This window comes from Podarcis tiliguerta (genome assembly GCF_965153285.1).
Source record: "Podarcis tiliguerta genome assembly, chromosome: 1".
NCBI classification, from domain to species: domain Eukaryota; kingdom Metazoa; phylum Chordata; class Lepidosauria; order Squamata; family Lacertidae; genus Podarcis; species Podarcis tiliguerta.
This window is the reverse complement of record NC_139534.1, coordinates 29,143,092-29,170,626: the sequence shown is the minus strand read 5'-3', so window position 1 is coordinate 29,170,626 and position 27,535 is coordinate 29,143,092. Positions and strand designations below refer to the sequence as shown.

Here is a 27,535-nt window from a genome sequence, read left to right as displayed (position 1 = left end):
TTCTGGCCTGTGCACATAGGTTTTAACAAGTGTACAACATGATGTTTGTGTCCCATCTCCATGTGAATATGGCAGGGACAACAGGGATGGCCAGCATGATTACAGCATGCACACAATGTGGCCCACAGTAGCCCTTAAGGTAGTAAGTGTGGTGACAATTTAAACACGCTCCATTTAAAGCGCAAGAAAAAATGCTGAACCCCTATAAGACAATCCCAGGACATAGTGCAAAAGCACATGACATAGCATGGGAAGGCGTGAGGGTGCACGAGGACCAAGTTAGATGCAACGCTGTCCACACCATTAGCAATTACATGAGCAGCTTTATAGAAAGACATAGTAAGACCTTGGGACGCGGGTGGTGCTGTGTTTAAACCACAGAGCCCAGGACTTGCTGATCAGAAGGTCAGCGGTTTGAATCCCCGTGACGGGGTGAGCTCCCGTTGCTCGGTCCCTGCTCCTGCCAACCTAGCAGTTCGAAAGCACATCAAAGTGCAAGTAGATAAATAGGTACTGCACCGGTGGGAAGGTAAACGGCGTTTCCATGTGCTGCTCTGGTTTGCCAGAAGCGGCTTAGCCATGCTGGCCACGTGACCTAGAAGCTGTCTGTGGACAAACGCCAGCTTCCTCGGCCTATAAAGCGAGATGAGCTCTGCAACCCCAGAGTCGGTCATGACTGGACCAAATGGTCAGGGGTCCCTTTACCTTTACCTAGTAAGACCTTGGCATGAAGTTGGGGGTTAACCCTATGTTCCATCCTGTAGTCCCGACCCAGATCAGGGCCCCTATACTTGCTATTTGTGTTTGGGCGGGGGAGTTCTCATTCACTCCAAAGGGAGCTTTCCCTGTCCACTGCAAACAGCAAATGTAGGACCAGTTAGAAGCACAGCATGGTGAGGATTACAGTCCCCTGCACTCTCTCCACACATTCCAATGGGCCCCGGACACTCCTGCAGTTTATGTTTAAGAAGCCATTCACATGATTGCTAATTGTGTGAACGGCGCCTTGTCTGTTCATCGCCTAGACAGAAGACTGCTGGGAACACCCTAGGTATGCTGTCTTGAGTTCCATGGAAGAAAAACAGGAAATTAATTACAAACAAAAAAAAATCACAAAATATGTTTTCATTTAGGATCCTCTTTAAAGCTCTGAAGAAAAGGGATAAGAAAATGCACAAATCATCATAGGAATCTTATTGGAGACGGCTGGTCAAAATTCACATCTGAAATAGCAAAGAATCAAAACAGATAACACATTTTCCAAAAAAGAAAAGAAAAAGGTATTTACTTACTCTACATTCTTGGTCCATTCTGGAGGGTTGCTCATAGTCATAAATACACAGTTGGTCAAAATAGTGCACATAATTAGCATGCTGAATAATGTAAGATGTGGTCAAGGAATGATGACCATTAAATCAGAGATCAGGTTATAAAACCAAGTTAATGACAACACCCACTTTAAATAACCTCTTTTTAATAAAAGCCGTGGACACACACAACTTTTCAAGAGTTCCAACATTTTGCGTGCAGCAGCAAAACAAAGAAAAAGAAAAGACAGAGACGTGTGTCACTCTTTTAAAAAAATAGATTCATGGTAGCATGAGCTTTTCTAGGGAAGAGCCTACTTTACCAGATTAATCTTCAGAAATTGCAGAAGTTGCTGCCAGGTCACTGTGGATGTGTCACTATCAAGAGGTTATGCTCTCCATTTGCTAGCAGGGTATAGGCATGTGTGTGACCCAAGACAGCACAGTATCTATCTGTAACTATATGAACCAGCCATACATACAACTGTGGCATAAGTTATTAAAAACCAATTAGCTATTTATTGTCTCTTTCTATTTTCCGAATCTGGACATTCTTGTGGACTTTCTACAAGTTTCTGAAGACAGCCAAAAACTCTGAAATAACTCTTCCTTCCCTGTTAATGCTTCACTTAGTGGTTTAGCTTTCCAGATAAAAGATTTATCACAGATAAAAGATTACCCACAAGATATTCAATGGAAAATGTTGACATTAACACGGGCAAGGATAATGAATTTTCTCTGCTCCGTTCGCTCCAATTGCTTTCTCTTCCTCAAATCCCCAAGTCGCTTCTCATGTGCCCCTCCACCACAAAGTGCATGAAGGCGATCAGTGCCATCCAATTACTTCTGAGATGCTTCTTTTAAAACAGGGGTTGCTACCATCTGGCCCTCTGCGTGTCAAGTCCTGGTGGTACAAGCAATGCTTGTGCCATTTTGGTAACCTGCACGTGTAAATCTGGTGAGCTACATGTTCCCCATCCCTGGTTTGTAACATCAACATTAATTAAGAAGCACTCCCTGAATAAACTGTGAGCAAAGATCTTGGTTCTTGCTGAATCTCTCAATATTGTCAAATGGTCTTTCTTGAAAGGTACTGCTATTGTTCTAGATACATGCTGAAGTCCATCAACTACAAATGGTATTTTCTGGTCAATAAAGCTTTGAACTTGATCCTTCATGCTTTTAAACCTAGTCTGGCAAATCTGTGCCCCTCCAGATATTGATGGACTCCAAATTCCACAATCCCTCCCCTTTGGCAATGGCGTGTGGGACTAATAGGAGTTTCAGACCAACAACCACAGGAGCGTAACAGGTCCCCCACCCTTGTTCTCAACATGCATGTGCTTTCAACTACCAAGGGACACTGGTTTACAACGTATCTGTAAACAGGACAGCCATTGCTGTTGTTTTCAAAATAACATTGGAAAATACTTCAAATTTGACTCCAAACACTTAAAGGTAAACGACTTGAAAAGGATATGAATGTACCAAAATTTTAATAGCAATTTTTCTGAGAGGATTGAAAGGGGTTAAAATGTACAAGGCAGATGTGGCGCTGAATCGGAAAATTGCCTTCCCTCTGTTCAATACTATGAAGGTCTGGAAAACAAAAAAAGAACGTAGGATTAAAAAAAAAAACAATCCTGTATTGTTCACAGATTATTTACTTCCTACACTTTGTTGCTTCGCTTATTTCAATGGAAGATGGAGCTTCTTGCTGACTCATCCCACTGTGCTTTTACAACTGAATTCAAGCCAATGGCCCCTCAAGTTAATAGAATTATTATTATCAACAGCAAGACCGCTTAGAGTCACTATTATTATTATTTTTGTCAAGGTGACCCAAGTAATCAGAACACCTCATCCTAAAGGCAGCATCAAAGACCAAGGATACATATCCACACAAAACTACTTTCCCGTGAATTGATCATCTTCCTCCCAATCATTTCCCTAAAGTGGACTGAGCAAAGACACAAGAACTCATATTCTGGAATGTGGTGAGGCAATCAACAAACACAAAAATTCAGCTGGTGACACACCACTGCTGACTTGGTGAACTGACTCATAATTGATCTCTACAAGTGGCACAGGCCACAATAATTCAACAGCATCCATTCAAAACCTTTGCAGGAGGAGGATAAATCACTGGGGCCTTGTGCTCCGGCACAGTCTCTGCAATCTTAGCGGAGAAAGATTCCACGGCAGGTCCCAGTACCTGCAGACACCAGATGGAGTTGACACCCCGTGCCATGGAATCTTGGGTACCAACCCGGAAGTACACCTGTCAGGGGCTGGCTGCCATTGGGGCTTCAAAGGCTTGAAGCAGCTGAACGGTGTCTCCACAGCTGTAAGAGAGGCACATTTCCTCCTTGGCATTCTATAAAGAGGGAGAGGAACTGGAGAAGAACCTGCCACCAGAGGAACAACATATATTTGAAAGGGAGATTTACTTACAACGCATACTGCCTTGTCATTGGAGATGCAGCAGGAAGCAAGAGAGAACTCTTTATGGGAGAAAATTCAGTGGCGAGTCAGGAAAGTACATTCCTTCTAAGAACAGGCAGAGCCGGCCCACTCATGACATGGGATGAAGCAGCTGCTTCAGGTGGTGGAAATGGAAGAGGCAGCACTCCCGCAAGCGCCCCGCCACACCACCACCGCAGAAGCAATCCAGGTAAGAGGAGGCAGCAGTGGAGTGGCACAGCATTCCGCCACCAGCTTTGCCGCTCATATACCCTTCCCCTAGGTGGGGAGAGGGCACAGCAGCAAAGCTCTGCAGAATTGTTCTTTCTCACGGAGTTGGCAAGACGGGAGGCATTCTACTGCCCAGCTTTGTTGCTGGGTGGGAAGGGAGCTTCAGAAAGTGCTTCTCCTTGAAAAGGAGCAGTTTCTGAAGCTACACACACACACACACACACACACACACACACATGGCTGGTGGGGATTGGTGAGGGTTCTCCTTTAAGAGGAGCCCTCACCAAGTCTCACCACCAGGCAGGAAGGGAGTTTTGGAAAGGGCTTCTCCTTAGGCTTTCCTCTCCCACAGCTCTGGAACGTCCCTGGGAACAGGTACTGAGGTAAGATGGAAGGGTGACCCAAGGACCCCAGGAAGAACTCAAAGGTGGGAAGAGGGCCAGGGAACTCTCGGTGGTGGGCAGAGGAGCTTGGGCCTCTGTATGAACAGGCAACAGAAAGAACATGCATGTTGTCATTAAATAAAAAAATGATTATGCAAACAGAGCAACATTTTGTGCAAGCCCAAATGTTTTCCAGCTGAGATCAAGTAGAAAGAGAGGGATTTCTGGTGAAACAAGTAAACAGTGAAAAGGCATTAATGCAGTGGCCAAAATCCAGCCAGTCTTAACAAAATAACTCACTTTTTTATTGCTATAATAAGGGTCAAGGTCCTCCAAAGGTTCGGACACCATTCCTGGAGGAATGTCTCCATATATAAATGGAAGTGTTTTCCCTGCTTCCAAGTCACTATTTGGTTTTGGTCCATTTTCGTCATCAGCATCTGAATGATCCTGTTTGGGCTTTTTAGCTTTTTCCTCTGCACAGCGTTTTTCAATAGCTGCAAGAGATTCTCTAGTAAAATAGCGGAAGCTGTCAGGTCCTGGTGGTACCAGCAGTGCCTGTGCCATTTTTTCATCCTGCACATTTAAATTACTTTTAGCCTATTGCATAAGAATGACCTGAAAAAGAAAGTAGAAGGCAAAGAGAGAGAGTGTGTGTTAGGGAAACATTCAGCATTAATGAACCCACTGCCAATTTTTACAAGCCTAAAATAGAACCTGTTTGAAATATATGCAAAACTTAGGCAGTCTTTGATATGTAGGTTGTGCTTTGTTATGTTTAAGATGATTGGCTATTCCCAGACTTCTATTCCTACAAAGGAAAATTATGCATATGAAGCAGGAGAAATGGATGCCTATGATGCACTGTCTCAATGGCCAAGGTCAATTCCCCATTTCAGAGGTTCAGCAGGTCATGTGCAGAGCAGCTTCAGACATCCATGTGAATAAGCTCCACAGAGAGCCCTGGAAACCAAGCAGATTCATAAGTCTCTGGGGGTGTGCCTGATTAACAGCACTTGCCCAGCACTGGGGAAAAGGACCTCAGGGGTCATCTAGTCCAACCCCCTCCAATGCAGGAATCTCATCTAAAGCACCCCTGGCAAATGGCCATCCAACCTCTGCTTAAAAACCTCCAAGGAAGGAGAGCCCACCACCATCTCATGGAAGTCTGTTCCACTGTCAAATAGCTTTTACTGTCAGCAAGTTCTTCCTGTTTAGTTGGATTACTCGTTCTTGTAACTTGAAGCCATTGGTCTGAGCCCTAGCCTTCAGAACAAGAGAAAACAAGCTTGTTCCATCCTTCATCTGATAGCCCTTTAGATATTTGAAGAGGCTATCCCAGCTCCTCTCAGGCTGCTCTTTTTCAGGCTAAACATACCCAAGTCCCTCAACCATTCCTTATAAGGCTTGGTTTCCAGACCCTTGATAACCTTGGTTGCCCTCATCTGCACACATTCCAGCTTGTCAATACCCTTCTTAAATTGTGGTGCCCAGGACTGGACACAGTACTCTGACCAAAGCACAACAAAACTATTACTTCTATTGATCTGGAAACCCTATTTCTGTTGATGTGGCCTTGAATAGCATTCACTTTATTTATTGCTGCATTGCACTGTTGACTCATGTTAAGCTTGTGGTCTACTAAGCCCCCAAGATCCTTTTCACTAGCACGCCAGGTGTCCCCTATTTCTGCAGCTGGTTCTTCCTGCCTACGTGCGGAAACTTACATTTGTCCCTGTTGAAATCCATTTTGTTAGTTTTGGCCCTGTTATGCCTTCCTTCCTGAGGCAATCCTCTCTAACCACGTAGTCAAAGTTCAGGCATGGGGAGCCCTGACTATATCACTAGATGCCTGGCCCTTAATGCAGAAGGAGATACAGGGTACTCCTTTCTCAAACCATCTTGGTGCAAGTACTTTCACAGGACACACAGGAGGAAGGAAAGGCAGAATCTGTACCAAGGGTAGAAAAGACAGAGACTGTAAGAGCGAAAAGATATCCAAAAGGAAGTAGGAGAGGTATGTGAAGAGTTTAGGCCAGGCATGAGGTTAAATAGGCTCAAGATACAGGACTTTTAACTGTGCAGGGAGGGACAAGGAATCCACATAGTGAGTGGATGTGAGTGGGAGTAAGCTCCCTATGAAATGTAATCGAATACCCGAGTGTGAAAATGTGTCCTACCTTTTTATCTCTGGGCAGTGTCAGTTCTTGAAATGGAGCCACTGGAACTGCATGCGTATTCCTTTGGGTGGGCTATGCAATGAATGAATGTGGGCTACGGAATCTTCTTTTCCTCAAGACACAAAATGAAGTCAAGACAGCCCATCCTTAAGAGTAGTAGAAATCGAATGCTTCTCCTGTCAGCAGATCCTTGCCGCTTTGGGATATGCAAGCTAGAAAACGTTTCTAGCTTCCAGTCACATCACCACCTGAATGACCTTGGGGAAACTAGGATGAAAAAAGGAAGTTAACTTCACATATGGTGCTCTTAACACAGATTGCTGGAAGTTCTAATTAACGTCTGTGATAATAAGGTAAAGGTAAAGCGACCCCTGACCGTTAGGTCCAGTTGCGAACGACTCTGGGGTTGCACTCATATCTCGCTTTATAGGCCAAGGGAGCCAGCGTTTGTCCGCAGACAGCTTTTGGGTCATGTGGCCAGCATGACTATGCCGCTGGAACACAGAAACGCTGTTTACCTTCCCACCGGAGTGGTACCTATTGATCTACTTGCACTTTGACGTGCTTTTGAACTGCTAGGTGGGCAGGAGCTGGGACCGAACAACGGGAGCTCACCCCGTCACGGGGATTCGAACTGCTGACCTTCTGATCGGAAAGCCCTAGGCTCAGTGGTTTAGACCACAGCGCCACCCGCGTCCTTGCATTCTTTATAAACTGGTTTATAAAAGCCTTTATTGCAGGGTCAGGGAAGCTTTTCCAGTCAGAGGGCCACATTTCGTCATGGGAAACTTTCTGGGGGCTGCATGACACTGGCAGGTGGAGTTAGAAGCAAAAGTGGCCAGAGCAAAGGGTGTGACTCATCCATGTAGAGTAGGCTACATTTGAACCATGCTAATGTCAGAGCTTCCTAGACTAAAGCACACACACTTCTCTGAATCCTTCATCTGGGCAAACAACAGGCATTGAAGGACAAGCAAAAAGCATGTGAGGAAACTATGGAGTACTCTGGTGAGAGGTGCTGCCTGTTAGAGTCAATGCATAATGGCCAGAGCACGTACAAAACGTAGTCAAGATAGGGCCTGTTGAAGACTGTATATATTGACCAGGAAAAGTGCACAATTATCTTTTCATGGTTAGATTATGTGCACAGTCTCCAAGGGACGTGGTGAATGTGCACACTGACCAGTTATTATACACATTAACCACAAAACTTTCCTTACCCTTAACAGGCATAGTAAACATCTCATACAGGAGGTATTCTTTTCAGTAATTGGGGACAATGGTCAGTAAACCATTCTCACCCACTGCACACCAGCAAATGGAAAACCTGCCAGCTTTATTTAATATAACAGTGTTTACTTTCAGTACCAAACCTTCTTGACTTAAATTGTGGACATATGTTTCATTCTTCCTGGCTGTTTTAATTAGAAATGGGGGGCACACGAAAAACCTTAATGCGTATAGGCACTGGTTTGCCAAGAGAGTTCAATAACACCCAAAAGATGTTGTGCAGTGGCTGCAGCAGGCTTCCTGAAACAGATGCCCTCTAGCTGTTATTTGACTACCATTCCAAACAGCCCTAGCCAGCGCAGGCTTGCCTTTTCCCCTCACTTCATACAGAACACAACAAAATGCATCGGTAGAGAATCTATTGTGCTTTTTAATAGCCTATGCAGTGGCTTCTCACCCTCACATCTAAGAACGACAGAAATAAGTTCCTGCTTTGGATTTATTTTGTCCAGCTCTAATCTTTAGCTGTCTGCTTCTGTTATGTCTTCCTTGCCAAGTTGCAGTGCCTTTTGATGTAGTGCTTTTATTTAATATACTGTCACCAGCGAATTGGTAGTGACAATGTCCATTTCTTCCAATGAGCTTTACTTTGCCAGCGAGATGTTCACACATAACCCTATGCCAAGATGTGCTTCACCCATGGTTTTGCCCAGCCCTAGTTGGTTTCCCCTTGCCTCCTCTGTCAATAGCCATCTGAGATTCCAATAATAATAATAATAATAATAATAATAATTCCAACAAAATATTAAAATACCATAATGCATCAAACATTAAAAGCTTCCCTAAACAGAGCTGCCTTCAGATATCTTCTAAAAGTGTGGTAGGTGTTGTTCTCTTTGACATCTGGTGGGAGAGTGTTCCACAGGGCAGGTGCCACTACCGAGAAGTCCCTCCACCTGGTTCCTTGTAACTTGGCTTCTTGCAGTGAAGGAACCACCAGAAGGCCCTCGGCGTTGGACCTCAATGTCCGGTTAGAACGATAGGGGTGGAGACGCTCCTTCAGGTATACGGGACCGAGGCCGTTTAGCGCTTTAAAGGTCAGCACCAACACTTTGAATTGTGCTCAGAAATGTACTGGGAGCCATCTCAACAACACTCCTGTATTGGCACAACTGCACCGAAGCACCAGCCTGCTAAATTGGCAGACTGCAACAACAGGGCATGCAACTCTCTTCAGATATTTTCTGGTACTCTCTGAATGTCACTGGAGCTAAACCATTTCCCCTCACCTCAGACACTCCAAATGCTGTCTTGTAACAAGAAGTTCCTAACCCTTCCCTCGAATCAAAGTGGAACAAAATATTATCAGTTCTCTGCAGATTCCTCCCAGGTTTTTTCTCTGAAGTCCTTTGCCACTGAAAATTATGACTATGGGACTAAAAGGACATGATCCCATTCTGCTCAATGGCTCTGATGGAAATTCACCTTAAATGTATTAGTGGCCAATGCTTCCAAATAGTAAATCATGATAGGGAAGAGTAGCATACACATTTTCTAAATAAATGATTTGGGGCATATGTATTAGGAATCTCTTGGGAAGCGGGTGGCGCTGTGGGTTAAAGCCTCAGTGCCTAGGGCTTGCCGATCGAAAGATCGGCGGTTCGAATCCCCGCGGCGGGGTGCGCTCCCGCTGTTCGGTCCCAGTGCCTGCCAACCTAGCAGTTCGAAAGCACTCCCGGGTGCAAGTAGATAAATAGGGACCGCTTACTAGCGGGAAGGTAAACGGCGTTTCCGTGTGCGGCTCTGGCTCGCCAGAGCAGCGATGTCATGCTGGCCACGTGACCCGGAAGTGTCTTCGGACAGCGCTGGCAATTGGCCTCTTTGAGTGAGATGGGCGCACAACCCTAGAGTCTGTCAAGACTGGCCCGTACGGGCAGGGGTACCTTTACCTATTAGGAATCTCACTTAGAAGTATGGCATGAGTCAAATTTTAAAGCCAATGTTCCCAATAGAGCCTGACTGGAAAATTGGCTTTCTCTGCAATGTTTGCTATCTTGTGTAGCAAACCTTCACTGCTATGCAGGTTTAAGGAGGACTGCCATCTTACCAACTCTTTAGCCATGAAACGGGTTTGCGTTCAGCTTTCAAAGCAGAATGAGTACTGGAGACGAAACCGAAAATATGGGAGACATAACTCCCACAGGTCTAAATATTGTAAACTAGGAATTCAGAAGCCTGCCAACAAATAATAATATTTAGCATTTCCATAACACTTTTAGCATTTGAACAGAATGTAAACATAACCAAAGTTATTGCAAATGCCAGTTAACAGACAAAAGAAGCAGAAGGCTCTTCCTCAAACTCTAAAAGGAGTTGTGGTATGTTAATGTTCTAATTCAGGATGGAAAACTGTCTCTCATCTGGTTATCTATTGCTAAGCAAAAATGGCCTTCAGATGACCAGGTGAGTCTCCACTTCTGTGATGGTACAGACTTGTGGTCAGCGCTACCACGTGGCACACTATGGTGACCACATTTGCTGCTCTCTTTCCATGCCTTTTGGCCTTGAAGAGCTACTGGACTGTAAGGCAGACAAATCCATGTAGACAGTGGCAGATTTATGGATAGGCTAAATAGGCTGAAGCCTAGGACCTTTAAATCTAGGGGGCCTTGCCAGCCCGCCCGCTCCCCAGTGGGCATTCTTCCCTCTCCCCAAATTGCAAACCCATGCAAGGGCAAGGCAACTCAGGCCCAGCAAGTATGAGACTCAGGGCTAGCCAGTGGGGCCCAATTTTAAGCAGTAACACAACTTGATAATTTTTTTTTTGGTAGGGCCGCAGTTCACAGCCAGTTTGCAAAATCTTATAGATATAAATAAAATCCATCTAGATTGCCCTTAGGAGCAGCTCGCGGGGCCCAATTTTCCAAATTGCTAAAATTGCCTTAAAGTTAGCCCTGATGAGACTGTGCAGGTGTTGGACTCACAAGCCCTGCACCTTTTAGGTCCCTCGTGTCACTATTCAGAGTACAGACTCAAGGACTTGTTATGGAAATAAAGGGGGGCACTTATTGGAAATCAGTTTTATCACCCATCCCCCCCAAACCCCGAGACAATGCGCCCAGCCACCTTTTATTCACAGTCGCATAAGCACTACACTACAGCATGGCCATAAACCTGTACGTTCAACTGCTGAAATATACACCCAATATGTAGCAACGGAGATTCATGTTACTACTTTATGAATGAACACTGTGGTTTATGAATGGACTCTGTATTTTGTGAATTACCTAAGAGCCACCAATAGGGAGCTCTAGAATCTGACAGCTAACTAATTGGGTACTACCAAACAGTGACATCTATTGCTGAAAGCGGGTAACCATCAGGAAACGCTTCAGCTCAGCCTTTGCACTGTTGACTGAACAGTCCCTGCTGTGCAGATTATGAAGAAAGCTTGTAAATTGTATCCCTTCTGGTGTCCTGGCCAACTCTGTTATGCTGGTGTAAACCCTGGTGCACCAGAAGCACAGAATAGCAGCAATTAAAATCTGCTCATACGTCAGCGACTGATAAGACTTGTCAACCAGTTCTTCCAAAGTCTTCCTAAATTATAAAGCTCCAAAATACAGGCCAAAAGAGACCGAGTCTGGGAAGAGCGAGGCATACAATGGGCACCACCAGTGAAAAGGCCCTGCTCCGTGTAGCTCCTGCCCTGTCATTTGATAGGGTGCCAACTTGCCCTCCTTCTTGACATGGAATGCTCTCTACTGGAGTCTCCAGGTGCAGTACAAAGACCATAAGGAGGGAGAGCAGGGACTTTGATGTTCCAAACAGCTGTTAACCAAGCAAGCACACAGGTCACTTTGTCACAGTCAGGACGCCTATGTCCTGGCCAGGCCTGCACCCAATCTTGTTTTTGTATAATCTTGTTTGTCCTCAGTAACCAAAATTATATTATCAACTTACACAAGCAGAAAAGTTGTTTTCCTTCATTTGCAAGGAATCGTACAAAACAAAGTGGCACTAATAAAGAAAAGTTCCAGGGTGGCAACAGAAAGCAAACTAAAATGCTTTTGCAGTTCATCAAAACTATCCAGCAATATCAAGTTATAGGAAAACTGGTGCTATGAACAGTAATCCTTCTAGTTGGTTAATTGGTTCAGCAACTTCCATGCACATGAAGTGTGATGCTAATTATTTTCCTCTAGAGTTAAATGATAACTCATCAGAGACAGCTACAGTTGCAAATGGCAACAAAATATCTGTGAAAGGAAGAGGAGCAAGTTTGCTCAAGTATGTTGCAGGTAGAAATACTGTTTGTAAAGAAGTGAGAGCAGTAGTTTACTTGCTCGAATTAACAAATAAGAAAGTTTTGAGAATTTAAATTCTAGATTAAAATTGATTACTTAATTGAGAAGGAGATTGTAACAAAACCACTGGGGCCTAATTTGAATAATAGAGTGCCTGGTATCTGGTGGTCAATCTCATCCTTTATTTCCACACTGTGGCTGCAGACCAAAGCACTTGTCAGTAGAGCTATGAGATACAGGTGAGGGTCAGATGCCTTGTCAATCCCAGCAGGTACATAACAGGAAGACCCGGCCTGCTCAGGCCTGGCCAAACTCTGAGGCAAGGTTGGGAAGTAAGGCTTGTGGTTTATGGTTTGCCCTTTTGAAAACACCCCCAAACTAGGGTTGCCATATTCCCCAAAGTGAAAATTTGGACAAAGTTGTTGAGCTACCCCCCCCCCCACATTATGTTTTTGAGCTTTTTTGGATTATTTAAACATTTTTAAAGAAAATTCACCCTGCTTGACATATGTCCGGGTTTTCATGGACATTTTGCAGCAAAAAACCCAACCAGATGCCATTTTGACAGCCAGATTCCTGGATGTGTCAGGGAAAACCCAGACGTATGGCAGCCCTACCTAAACACAACAGTGTACAGTATATAAATGAACAATGGCAATTTATTGTGTCACTGCTGTTTCAGTCCAAAATTCTCCACAAAGTTCTTCATAGGAACATTTCAACAGCAGGCATAGTGTGATCTTCTTTAACTCCTTTTTTAAAAACCCATAAAATTAACTAGAATTTACCTCAGAGTTTGCTAAAATTGGAATTCAGATTATACCTGTTAGTTGTCATTGGTCTAAATCAGGGCTTCTTTTCAGCCGGAACTCACCAGAACTCAGTTCTGGCACCTCTCAGCTGGATGTCATTGCTGTTATAAGAGAACAAGGGAGGTGTTCATGGTGAATTCAGCCACCTCTTTTTCTATAAAAATAGCAATGATCTAAATAATCCTCAGATTCACTAAGGTTTTTGTGAATTCAACACACACCCTGCCTGAATGAATCAGGGTGGGTTTTTTTGTTACCTCACTTCAACAACTACTAAGCATTTTGTGATCTCTGTTGCTTATGATGTTTTAATCTTTTGTGCCAAACGATCTATATTCTCAGTTTTACTCTTTCACACTGAATTGTCTCCTGTAATCTCAACAAATCACATGATAATTTGTGTGCCTGTGTGCCAAGGTCAAACAAGTATGCACAAAAATGACTCATTATTTGTGTGAATTTATGTGTGTAAATATAACATCTTTCAATATAAGTTTCATTGAACTCAATGAGACTTACTTTTGAGTAAACATTTTTAGCATCAGGATGCCTGAGTACCAATCCCATGATGCCATGTGGCATTATATTAAATATGCTTGTGTGAAAACAACTAAGGTTTTATGTAGTTTTAATGCTACATATTCCATTAAAATAGGTTACCTCAAACCTATTTGAAATAGACAAACTACGGAAACCCATAAAGAATTGGTCAACTTTTGATTCTACAATGGGATTTCGATGCAAATTTGTTACTCAAAGCTTAGGGGTGGGTAGTGACAGAATTTCTGCTATCAGATATCACATCTGATATCTGGAAGCCAATGTTTCATCAACTGGGTCCTTTTTTATTTTGAGGCACACACACACACACACACACACACACTTAACTGGCAACATCACCAATTATAAGAATGAAAATAATTACATCAATTCTAACTCCCACAATCACCTCAGATGTTAAGCAATGTGCAATTCCCTTTTCCTGTCTTAACTGAAAAGAAGCAGCAATAATTAGTGCATGTGATCAAATTCTGTGGTGCAGAAGATGAAATCACTTTATTTACATTTAAGACAGTCATCTTGAGAATTAGGAGGTGGGGAGAGGGGAAAAAAATCAGGAAGACGTGTTGAACAGGCCCGTGGAAAATGCTTGCTTAAATATGGAGCCACCATTTGGTACGAGTAATTATGAATATCCAACTTGATTATTGGTTTTTTAAAAAACTGCTTTAGACTCATAACACCCTCCGTTCTATTGGCATGCTATGAGCCAGTTTGGATGTTACAACATATGACAGTGATATTCAAACATTGCAGTAGACGTAGGCAATAGAAGTGTGAGTTGCTCATATTCCTGTAAGTGCCTCCTTCTCTCAGGCTCTGAGATTTAAGGAGGAACAAAAGAAAGCTCTCGTTTCTCAGTTCCCATCTTGTACTACTTCATTTCCAGACATAGTCCTCAAGAATAACATGGTTGGCAAGGGCTGCAGATTTAGAGAAATGAAATGTCTTCTGCTGAGAATACAGAGATCAGGCAAAGTTTAACTAAGACTAGGGATCGAATTTATCAGGATGCTTTGCGCAAATGGTCCATGAGTCAACCTAGGAGAGGAGTTCCTGAGATGGGCACCATATGAGAGTGGCAATCCTATACTTGGAACTCAAGCCGGACTTATTTCCACTAGGGTTGATTCACGTACAACCAAGCACAAGATTTCAATCCTTTGCAGCCTCACTCCCTCACTGAGAAAGGGAAAATAAGATGTCATTGTGACCTGCCTCTCCCCGCTATGATCTACTTTGAGAACAGCTGCTGCCAGAAGAAATTATAAACTGACTTTTTGTTGTTGTTGCAAAGATAGCCACAACTACTAAAGGATGGGTGGGTGGGAAAGCAGAGCGGGAAAACCAGGGTCCAGTTGCCTCAAGGGTAGGGATGGCACCGGTTCTACGGAGACACAGTGATACCTCTGGTTACGAACTTTATCCGTTCCGGAGGTCCGTTCTTAACCTGAGGTACCACTTTAGCTAATGGGGCCTCCCGCTGCCGCGCAATTTCTGTTCTCATCCTGAGGTAAAGTTCTTAACCCGAGGTACTTCTTCCGTGTTAGCGGAGTCTGTAACCCGAAGTGTTTGTAACCTGAGGTGTTTGTAACCTGAGGTACCACTGTAAATGAGAACAGGCCTCATTGATCAGAATGGGATGTGAATTAAAGGATCAAGCTTTAGATTATTATTTCACCACACAGGCACGAGACTGAGGCAGGATAATTTATCAGTCAAAGAACTGGATGAGGGCCTCTCACCCTTTTATAGCAACAATATATCATATCCTGAGACTTTGTCCATGTGCTGATTTGTGTAAGTATCATTATGAATACAGTGGTGACCCGCAAGACGAATGCCTCGCAAGATGGAAAACCCGCTAGACGAAAGGGTTTTCCGTTTTGGAGGTGCTTCGCAGGACGAATTGGCTATGGGCTTGCTTCGCAAGACGAAAATGCCTTGCGATTTCTGGGGGTTTTTCCCCGCTCCCCACCCCCTTTTTCTAAGGCACTAAGCTGCTAATAGCCTTTTAGCAGCTAATCCGCTAATCCCTTAAACCTTTAATAGCCTTTAATAGCCGCTAAACCGCTAATAGCGCTAATCCGCTAATCCGCTAATGGGCTTGCTTCGCAAGACGAAAAAACCACTAGATGAAGAGACTCACGGAACGGATTCTTTTCGTCTTGTGAGGCACCACTGTAATTTGTATACCGCCCTTCATCTGCAGATCTCAGGGCACTTCACAACATAAAGATACAATGTAAAAAGCACAAAATTTAGATAGCAACGAACAATAAATATTCTCTGGGTAGCTTATAAACAAGAAACTATTTTTAAAAAATGATACAGTATGTAGTATTTAAAATAATTGACAAGCGTTTTTAGAAATTGCCAATTTCCCCCTCTTTACTAGCATAAATGGTTTAAAAGATGAAACTATGCTACGCCCAAGGTTAGCTTAAAGTGCAATTAAAAAGCCGGGTAAATACAAGGGTGATCTTCACCCTTCTAATCTTCTCACTGGAAATTGTTTCTTGTTTTGCTACCACTCCTATGAAGTTTTGCTGATTGGTGTTTTACTTTTGTACAGTGACGTCTATTTAAATCCGTCCACAAACCACATTGGAAACATAGGCTAAGCTAAATAAATTATTGCCTCAATTTATGTGAAAACTGTTAGGCTGACCCAGTGCCTCTTGAAACATATGGCTGAGCCTCATGTTATGAGGCTAGCCTACAACAAGCTGTGATGGGAACGCCAGCACTCTCCTGCATTCCCAGGTTTCTGATTGGATGGGGATGCGTGGCAAAATTGTCCTTGCCACGTTGCAGGATATGATAAACTAGTGGTTTATCACAGAGTTGTTGCGTGCATGCTATTACAACTCGGTGTATGGTTGTCTGTACTCACTCTCCGGGCCTTGGGACCATGCCATTATATGTGTGAATACAGTGGTACCTCGGGTTAAGTACTTAATTCATTCCGGAGGTCCGTACTTAACCTGAAACTGTTCTCAACCTGAAGCACCACTTTAGCTAATGGGGCCTCCTGCTGCTGCCGTGCCACCGGAGCACGATTTCTGTTCTCATCCTGAGGCAAAGTTCTTAACCTGAAGCACTATTTCTGGGTTAGCAGAGTCTGTAACCTGAAGTGTATGTAACCTGAAGCATATGTAACCCGAGGTACCACTGTACTGTCTTTCCAGGCTGATTGGTCACCCTTCTTATAGTCTCCAGTCCACAACAAGGCTTGCCCTCCTCACCAGCGATTAATATATATGCCAAACGTCACGCCACAATACCTTTGAACGAAGACGTAAAGAGCCATCCTGAAAACATGGTAGGCCCATGCCCTGAGCTGATCATCTGGATATCTTAAGTATCCTAGCAGTAATAATTCACACTCAGGATAAGAATCTGACAGAGAGCAGACATAACTAATTAGCGATGGGCTCCCATCACTGATCCATGCTGCTTGTGACACATTTTCTTACTCTTGCCCTTGGCTAAAAAAAAAAACCAAGACATTTTGTAGACTAAAGGCTGCTCGTAGACACAGACGTCAATACAGACATGTAGGCCACAGTTTCCAAGCCTGTGCTCCAGAATAGGGACACCTCAAAAAGCCAACTACAGAGATGTCTGGAATTAAGCAGCTGGACAAAATGAAACAGTAAACTTTGGTACAAAAGGATAAAGAACCACAAAGCGCAATCAACTTCATAATACAGGCAGGCTAAAAAGGCAAATAGCTCAAGACAAAACTGACATTCCTTGAGCTTCTTTTTTCCATGCTTCACAAGATATGAAGATCCATGACAAGCAAACTGTGCTAAGGTGTCAGTACAAGCAAAACCAGAAATATTTAAATCCATATTGGCAACAACATGAAGTATAAAACTGTCTGTCACGTCCCATTATTTAGTGCAGTCAGGAAATATCTGTAGGTGATCCCTACTCGAAGCTGTCAGATGTTGTACAAAAACGAAGTTAATTAATCCTCACAGCCTTATGTTATTTAATAATTATCCATAAAGGCTACTCTTCAAGTAATCTCAGTCTAGGCCATCATTTGGGAAACTCCTGTTGCTTGGCCAGGACAGCCCCCTATTCTGGCAACACCCTGTAATACACCTTTTATTCCAAAGCTAATGTGAAGAAAACAATCACAGCCTTCCAGGAGAACAAAGCAAACAAACAAAAAATAAGACACAATTCTATTTAATTTACAAGCTCACAAATTCAACGCCCACAGGTAAAATTGATCTCATTTTGTCAGCTACATGGCCCAGCCTATGCTTTTGGATTCAAAGCTGTGTTACTTAGTTACAACAAATAATTATTAATATTGTCAAAGGAAGTACATCAATGGATATCAACTTAGAGGGCATAACTGTTAAAATAATTGTGATGGCTTGCTTTTTAATGGAACTTGCCAGACAACTGGGGTGGGGGAAGAGTTCATATTATGGCCTGAAACGGGGCCTTCTCTCTTCATCTGAATACCCTATTCCTCCCTTCAAAAACATATCTAACCATGTTAAATATATAGATATGATGCATATTATTGCAACATCCAGAAATATTAGGACATGCGATTCATATTCTGAAAGCTACACGTCTGAAAATAGTATACAAGAGATAAATACTATATATACATTTCCTCCCTGTGACACATGGATGTATGAGCTACATAGCCATACTGAAACTGATCAGAATGAAATGAAATAAAATACTAACCCCCAGTAGTTCATTTTCTTTCCCCCTTAGGAGCAACATGACCTCCACCATAGATCTAATGCACTCCCTGGGTTCATTTATTGAATTAAATCCACATTTTACCAGTTGATCCCATCCACAGGGATGGGGGGGGGAAATGTAATATTTACAGTACAGGCCACTGTAAGGTTTCACAGCACAGTTGTATGCATGTCTACTCAGGCGTAAGCCCTTGGGAAGTCAATTGGGCTTACTCTCAAGTAAGCATGTATCAGATTGCAGCCTTAAGAAGGTAGAAGGGGGAAAGGGGACACACACACACATACACGATCACAACTACACAACAGCTCAGCATCACAACTGGGCAATTCAAAATGGCTTTAAATTCTCCCCGGTTTCCCTTTTGATTTATCTGTAAAACAACCGGAGGCTAAAATCGGATCCAGTGTTTTCTGTGAAGATGTCAGGTTGCTAGGAGCCCAGCGCCTAGCCTGAGCAAACGGCTTGCCAGCTTACCTGATGAAAAGGGAGTGACACAAATCACAGCACAGCATCCAGCCAGCAGGACCGTGCAAAAGGCTTCTTTATTGTAATGATCCAGGTCTCTGACCATAACGCTTTGGACGTATGGATGCATAGATGTGTTCACTGTGATTTCTGCATGCTCAGTGGAGAGAGAGAAAAAAATGAAAACACAGAGACCTTTCCAGAATCCTCTTTGCTTCTGCCTCCGCTTCCTGTTCTCAGCCTCACTCTATGGTACCCAACATATATCAGAAAACAGCTCATTAGGAGGTGGGGAGGAGGAAAGCGGGGGGAGAGGAGGAGAGACAGAAAAGAGAAAGGAGGGGGGGGGGAGGCAGCACCTAACGTGGCAGCTCCACCTACTGGCACAGAGAATGAATAAATGAGAAGTACCGGTTTTTAAAAGCTAGCCTTGAATCAACAGCTTTGTAGCCGTGTTCCTCCCGGCAATGCGCGCGCACACACACACAGCCAGATTGACTGAAAAGACAAGACGGCAACAGATACTCTTCAGAAAGCACCAGAGCTGACACAAGGACGTCCTCATTTGAAATACTCTGGCTGCCAAAGCTCTCAGCACAATCCTTTTTTCTTTCTCTTTTTTTGCCATGCACACATGACATGGCCTTTGCTACAGGAACATGCAAGAAAGTAGGCCAAATATTTCAGAGCTTCCTCACCAGGTGTGGTACTCCCGTTTGAGGTTGCCTTTCCATCACCCACGTATTATGGACTACTCTACTGCTTATTCATTTTCTTTTTTAAAAGAATAATAATCATGCCACAAAGAGGTGACTGTTTGTTATTTGCTTATTCTGATAACGTGCTCCTTTCCTACTTGCTCTGTTGGTATTATCCCCTTCTCTCTCTCTCTCTCTCTCTCTCTCACCCCGCCCCACTCCTTCCATTATTTACTTTTCCTTATATTGCACAGTTTGTTAGCATTCCTTTCCTGTCCTGGGGAATTCTTCTCTTAGTGCATCCTTAAGTTCTTCATCCTGACATCTCGCTTCCCTCACTCAAGTCTCCCTCTTGTCATATTTGTGGAAGTGCCATAGCAGTACAGTGCATGCCTTGATGCAGAAAGCCACAGATTTGGTCCCTGGTCAACTTCATGTAGCTGGAAAAGACACTGTTTGGAGAGCAGCTGCTGGTCCTTGCCAATAATACCAGGCCAAATGGACCAAATACCTTGACTTAATCTGAGGCAGGGGGATGCGGGTGGCGCTGTGGGTTAAACCACAGAACCTAGGACTTGCCGATCAGAAGGTCGGCAGTTCGAATCCCCGCGACGGGGTGAGCTCCCGGTGCTCAGTCCCTGCTCCTGCCAACCTAGCAGTTTGAAAGCACGTCAAAGTGCAAGTAGATAAATAGGTACCGCTCTGGCGGGAAGGTAAATGGTGTTCCTGTGCACTGCTCTGGTTCGCCAGAAGCGGTTTAGTCATGCTGGCCACATGACCCGGAAGCTGTACACCAGCTCCCTCGGCCAATAAAGCGAGATGAGCGCCGCAACCCCAGAGTTGGTCACGACTGGACCTAATGGTCAGGGGGTCCCTTTACCTTTAATCTAAGGCAGATTTCAATGTTCTGACCACCTCTTCCTCACTTTGCCATTTTCAATTGCTCAGCACTTTTGCGTGACAGAGATTTTACATATCCTTCTTAGATCCAAGCCACCCACTCTCCTTCCCTCTCTTTTCTAATCAGTATTGCCTTTCCAGGTTTCCTCCCTCCACTTTTGGGTCTTCCCTTTCCCCTCACATTTCTCCAATGGCCCTAGCTAGAACCAGAACTAATTCTGAGCCTGCCTTTCAAAGGCACAGCTAAATGAACTTATTTCAGCGCCAGCGCTTAGCTCTGGGAGAAATAGATGTGATCATATGGAGTTCATTTCTCTCACCACTGGGTATTCACAACCAGAGGAACCCATTGAGAGGCTTCCCAGGGAGGGGTAATTGGCTCCATTGTCAATACTGTTGTATAATGTAAGTTGATTGTGATTGTGAAGGCACTGTGCTCATTGTTGTTTTATTTTTTTTAAAAAAAATCTATGGCTGGTTACTGTTTGTATAGATCAAAAAAACAATTTAAAGAGAAGGAAAGGAGCCAAGTCAGAGGCTGTGATCTCCAGTTAGCTTTGAGCCCCAACAAGTTTTAATTAAGTTGAAGGGAAGGAAGGTGACGGGTGAGACACAGTGTACCAGTGGAGAATAGGATCTTCTTCTCACTTCTCCATCTTTCCTCTAGGTATAGCAATCGAAACGAATGAAAGGCTGTGCATAAATGGTGCCCTTCTGGTGACTTTCCCTTCTCCCAAGACTCATGCATTTCATGAATGCATCCCAAGGTATCCTAGGACCATTAAGATCCTTCGAGTACTGAAGAACAATGTGGCACCAAGGACGGACATCTAGTCTTTAGAGTCAAAAAGTTGAAGTGACCTCAAAGGTAATAAAGTCCAACTCCCTAAAAATGCAGACAACCCAATGCTACAGCACCCCTGGTAGACGTCCCTCCTGCCTCTGACTCCACTTAAAAACCATTGGCAAAAGAGAATTCATGCCTTTCCCAGGCAGCCTGCTCCACACTCAAACAGCTTACACACCATCAGGTAGTTATTCCTAATGTTCAGTCAAAATTCAGCATCTTGAATTACTTTGAGAAACAGCCCCTAAAGCAAAAGTAGATGCTAACTAATGTATTGGCAAATGTTGATTACTTACCTGTCTCACAGAGAGCATGCTAACTGACCATCTGATCTGGGCAGAAGTAGAATGCCTTATGACGGTGACGTGTTAAAACAGCGGCAACAATTGCTGTATGTGCTGCTGCTGATGATGATGATACAACCACTGAGTGAAAGTCCCACAAAGCGTCCCCAAATCCTAACAGTTTGGGTCTGCAGCGGGAGTGGAGACTCATGACTGGGACAACACGGCAGAGCTGGACTCCCAGTTGTGTTGTTGCTGCCGTTAGCAATATAGACCAGGGCAGAGTGGTGGAGAGACTGGGGCAGTGCAGGCCAATCCAGAATTTCTGCTGGTGCACTCATTCCACCCTGACCTTGCGACTCACCATTAGTAGTAGTATTTATACTGCGTTATACCCGCAGGTCTTGGGGTGGTTCACAATATAAAAACACAAAATACATAATAAAAATAAGAACAACCCAAAATCCCCACTCCTCCCCAACACATTTTAAAAGGGCATTGGATGTCAATCAGCCAAACTCCTGGTCTTCGCCTGGCACCTAGAGGTGTATAATGAAGGTGCCAGCCAAACCTCCCTGGGGAGAGCATTCCACAAATGGGGAGTCACTGTGGAAAAGGCCCGTTCTCGTGTTGCCACCCTCCGGACCTCCCTTACTGGAAGCCCAGGTCCATGGTGCTGTCTTGTCCAGGCAGCCACTCACATATTCTGCAGTTACATCAGAAGAAGGTATGAAGATCACCGGTGGGGCTAATGTGTAAGTCAGTCCAGCTGGTTTGTTGGTGATGTCACAAATGACATGACTGAACACTCCACTTAATTGATCTAACTCCATCAGATTTATTTCGACATATTAATGACTGTTGTCTCTGGCCAACTCCTTATCTCTACCATATCAGCATGGTTTCAGGAGGAAGCATTCACTAATAAGGAGTAGCTATCTGACATGTCCTTGCCGTGTACAAATGGCTTGTTAGAGTCATATCAGACTAACTGGATTGCAGCAGAATTTGGAAGCAACTTAGGTGACCACTTTAGGCATCTGGTGAAGTGGGTTTTGGCTCACAAAAACTGATGGTGCAATAAAGACAGGGAGGTGAGAAACTTTTTGTTGTTGCTGGATGAGGGCCAAATTCTACCTCAGGTAGACAGCTAAGGTAAAAACAACTCAGTAATCCCAGCAGAAGAATGCAAAGAAGGTTAATGCACAGCTAAACTAAAAGCCTTGATTGACAAGTAATCAGAGACTCAAAATTCATAATGCAATTGCGTCCCCATCTTCTTGCTGAGGAAGGTGCTACAACGACACACTTTGTACAACATCAAACACTCTTTCCCAATCAGGTGAATAGGTCATGGTAAGGAGCAGACCCAGGGATCTGGCTGCATCTGTGTTTGGGTACCCACTTCTGTTTCAAAGACTCTTCTTTGTTTTCTTTAAAACAGACCAACATAACTATCCTGAAATTAAGTGCGCCTTCTATGTGGATAAATAAATTATTAAGCCACAAATAATGTGCAAATAAACACATTGAACGCAGATGCCTGCATTTACAAGAATCTCAGTCTAACATCTAGGACTCATGGGAATAATGATAAAATACATCAAATTCTTTTCCTCCATATTTCTTGACTTTCATTAGTGTTTGAAAGCTTTCATTATTGTTTGAAAGCTTTCACTCAATGATTCGTTCCTCCATTGAGAATTCTGATGTTGTTTGCTCGTAAAACTCTTACTAATTTTCCCTACTATAGCAAAGAACAGAATTCGACAGAGGAAGAAGAAAGCCAAATATGAGCATTCTCAAGACCTTGAGCAATTCCGAGTAATGGGACTGTATAAATACAGTATACAGTATAAATATACCCAATGCTGCATAGAGGCTACTTATAAAGCATACTGGTCACAAGAGGTAATCCCTCTAAATCAAACATGAGGTAATGCCTGTTGCATATAATGAAATTAATTAACCTATTTGGCTTATTGCTAGCTGTAAATTAATTCATGGGCTTAGTAAATCTTTGATTACAGTATTAGTAATGCACATGAGTACTAGAATAGACAGCTGTAGTTCAGGGTTAGGGCTGAGACTCAGTAAATCTTATTCCATTTTCAAGCATCTTCACAGTTCTGTAAATCCAGGACTGTTCTTGGAAAATAGGGACACTTGGAGGGTCTGGACTTTTACAATGGTTGGTATCAGAGATATGCTAGCCCAATCCTTGCTGTGGAAGGAGAAATCCCAAAATGATTGAATAGTTCTGACTGCAAAGCTTCTTCTCTTCAGTAGCTGCCCACAGGCCACCCTGAGGATAACAGAGAATCAGTGCTGGGATTTCAAATTCTGCTATGGACTAAGAGTGGTGCATAATTGCAATGTTTATGGTTTTGAGAATATTAAGTTATTTCAGCATTGTGGCCAATGAAAGGGCAATTGTAGGCAAAAAGTCCCCTGACTGCAGAAACTTGCACTACCAGCTTCATGTATTATATTGACAGTAAAAGCAAACGCCTGGCCTTCTGCTTCAGCTCTTGGATAAATGTCTGGATGTGATTTAATAGAAAGGTTTATTTGCTATGCAGATGACTCTCAGCCATGCTCTGAGATGAGATGCAAAGAGAGATTTATAGCAGAAACTAGCATGCTTGAATAAGCTAAGGAATTATTCCAGCTATCTCAGACTTAAGACACTTAGGCTGCAATCCTAGGTGGCATATCTACTCCGAAATAAGCTTCACTGAGTGGAGTGTGTGTGTAGAATTGCAGCCATAAGCAATAAGAAAACTGAAAAAGTATATTTCTCTGACCTTATATTCATCCCAATAGTGATAATAAAATCAGAAATGAAACCCAGTTGCTGTCAGTGTTGCAGGAAACCTTTATTAGATTATTAGTCTAGATTATTAGATTGATTAGGTTATGTGTCTTGCAGGAGACTGGCTATACTTTTTTTAGCTCCCCAATCATTTCCACAGATACAGCAAGTTAAGAGTATTGGAAATTGACACTTTGACCCCTTTCAACCTGGCTGCCAAATTCTGCACTAGCTGAAGTTTGCAAACCATCTTCAGAGGCAGCCCCACATATAACATGTTGCAGTAATCTAACCTAGAGGTTACCAGAGCATAGACAACATAAGTTAGGCTATCCCTGTCCCAATAGGTGTGCAGCTAGGCCACCAATCGAAGCTGATGGAAGGCAAGAAGGCCACAACAGCAATGGCTCCCGAAGTACCCCTAGCTGCATACCTGCTCCTTCAAAGGGAGTGTAATCAACAGCGCATGCAATGCCTGTATAGAAAAGAACTTGGAGTATTGTGGGTTACCTTGGTTCCAAATTTTGTGTAACATTATGCTGATTACCTCTGCGCTGAGGTCCTGAACCATGATGCATTTGTTTCGATTCCTGATAAGGAGTCTCCTTATATCAGACAAAGGGTTGGTTCCAGATGTAATCTTCAGCAAGCAATGGAGACTCTAATCCAGCAGAGTCCCATTGGAGGGGGTTTCACCAGTCGTCCTCCCCCCCCCCCCCCCGCCGATCCTTGAGCAAACTCTCATGTTGTTTAAGGATCTCATGAGGATCCTTAAATCCTCCAGAGCAGATTTTCAGGGGAACACAGGGGACAACCAAAGGGAGAAATAATGAGCAAAACTTGCCTTTCTCCCTTCCTCCAGCAGCAGTGTGCAGGTGTAGCCAACACAGTGGCCTCCAGGACCTCTGGACTACAATTCCCATCACCCCTGACCATTGGCCATGCTGACTGGGGTTTATGGGATTTGGAGTCCACAACATCTGGATCAAGCCTATAATTAATTCCTATCACATTACAGGGCAGTGGTTTATAGCACAGTTTATTACACTACAAATAGTGCTGTGGATTTCTTTTAGCCATGCTTCGCTCCATTCCTATCCCTGACAAAAAACAACAACACATAATAGCTTTCACACATAAGGTTATTTTTGTAACACAAAGGCATTTCCCCCCCAAAATGTGGTGTGCAGACCACCTGCACCACTCGCAAAAAAATGATGTATGAAATAAAAAAGAAGGGCGAAGCATATCAAAAGCATGTGGCTTAAGATTCTTGTCTGTAAATTGCCGTTTTTAGCAGCGCTGTCCTTGGTGCTGATTTCTGGTCTCTTTATAGCAGAGCTTTCCAAACTGTGTGTCGGCTGCAGTGTGTAGGGTGTGTCACACGAATACTCCCCACGCTCCACCTGGGGCTGGAATGGGGTCAGTTTAACCTCTGATTTGCTAATAAAACTGAATTACTGTGTCATGAAATGATGCGTGTCTAAAAACGTGTCACCAGCATGAGAAGTTTGGAAAGCTCTGCTTTATATGGATATGTTTGAACCCAAAACTGGCTTCAGTGCTTTAGCCTCAAAAACCACGAAGTCAGTAAAGTTTAAATGATGATCCCTAAAACAGGTTTTGTCTCACTATTGGCTAAGAGTTTTCCTTTGTAACTAGTCCACGAATCATTGCATTAGCCTCTTTTCTGTATTGGCTAGAACCTAACTTTCTTGATGAGGTGGAGCAAACTTTCAAGAAAATCATTCCAAGCGAACTTGAATTTTAACTGCACTTTTGCTAAGGTAGTGGCAGTGAAATTAGATTACAAAATGTTAAGAACCCACTTCAGTATGCTCAACAGCAAAATCACCACAGGCAATTAATGCACAAGTTCGCACCATTTAACTGCGCACCTAGAATAACCATGACAAGAACCACCTTGTTATGAATATACATTCAGAAATACAGATTTGGATCTCCATTTTATCTACATTCATTTATTGAAAGAGTGAATATTTCCATCCTTTTATTTTTCAACAACAACAACATTTTTTTCATTTATACCATGCTCATCTGACTTGGTTGCCTCAGCCCCATTCTGGGTGGCTTACAGCACGTTTAAAAACATAATAAAACATCAAACATTAAACATTTCCTAATATAGGGCTGCCTTCAGATGTCTTCTAAAAGTTGTGTAGTCCTTGACATCTGATGGGAGGGCGTCACTGCCGAGAAGGCCCTTTGCCTGGCTCACTGTAACTTCACTTCTCGCAGTGATGGAACTGCCAGAAGGCCCTTGGAGCTGGACCTCAGTGTCACCAGATGAATAAGGTAAACAAAGGGAATCAAAGGGGCCATTGACCTGTGTTAAGTGAACTTGAGTATACATTCCGAGACCCCATGCAAAATAAGGAGTATACAGAAGACAGCATATAATGTTCACTCCACTGCTTTTAATGTATGAAGCCTGAATAATAGTTTCACAGTGAGGGATGTTCTCAGCTTCTCTTTTGCAATTGTAGAACCCACCTATCTGGCAACTCCTCAATGGCCAAAAGGATTTCGGAAGTGGTGTAGACTCTTCCAAGTTCTGATGGTTTATTATAGCAAGGAACATCCCAATAGCACTGACCATGCAAACCTAGACATGGCTACTCAGAAGTGAGTTGTATTTAGTAACCCTGAGTTTCTGTTCTTGATATTCTGCAATGACTTATACTATTCCCTCCCCCCCCCCCGGCTTGATTTGGCTTCCTTGGAAAAGATTGTGTAGAAAGGGCACACAGAGTGACATCCACAATAGTTCCCTGTGGAACTCCCCTGCACTGGAGACTCCCCAAAGACTGAACACCATCCTGGAAGTTATGTAAATATATTCTGATCTGGAGAGGATTATAGCAAGGTATCTCTCTATACAGTGAATATCAGGAAAGAGTTTTGGTAAAAGGAGGCAAGACAAACACCTTGCCTTCTTTGCCTTCCAGACCTGACTGTTCCACATAGCCGGTTAAAAACTTTAAAATACAATTAATCCTACATGTGGCTGTATGTGACATCATCCCAGCTTCTCCAAATGGGGTCAAATCACTTTTTATAGCTCATCTCCCATTTGAAATGCTGTAATCAGATGAAATGTTTGCCGTTTCCTTCTTTTAAGGCCAGCATATTTTTAGCCCGTAGAATGATTATATGTGACTAAACAATGCAGCTCCTGCCACAAGGGTGTAAAAACAAGGCGGCGGAAAAGCGTTCGTTCTTTTTTGCCAGTAGATGGGGCTATCCCTTAATTTGCTGCCTCATTTTATTTCATTATTTATATAT

General features: G+C 43.3%; 1 protein-coding gene across 2 annotated transcripts in view; it reads right to left on the bottom strand.

Moving 5' to 3' along the window:
* The window catches only part of LOC310660348 (sodium channel protein type 2 subunit alpha-like), a 70,342-nt gene extending 51,346 nt beyond the window's left edge, over nt 1-18,996 (bottom strand). For both annotated transcript variants that reach the window (XM_083404907.1, XM_083404908.1), the window contains exons 1-5: nt 18,695-18,996; nt 6,565-6,831; nt 4,685-5,002; nt 2,789-2,906; nt 1,293-1,383 (exon numbers count right to left, since the gene is read on the bottom strand). In XM_083404907.1, coding sequence (XP_083261033.1) covers nt 1,293-1,383; nt 2,789-2,906; nt 4,685-4,951 — 476 coding nt within the window. In that variant the 5' untranslated portion in view covers nt 4,952-5,002; nt 6,565-6,831; nt 18,695-18,996. The remainder of the gene's footprint in view (nt 1-1,292; nt 1,384-2,788; nt 2,907-4,684; nt 5,003-6,564; nt 6,832-18,694) is intronic.
* Between the last annotated feature and the right edge of the window lie 8,539 nt (nt 18,997-27,535).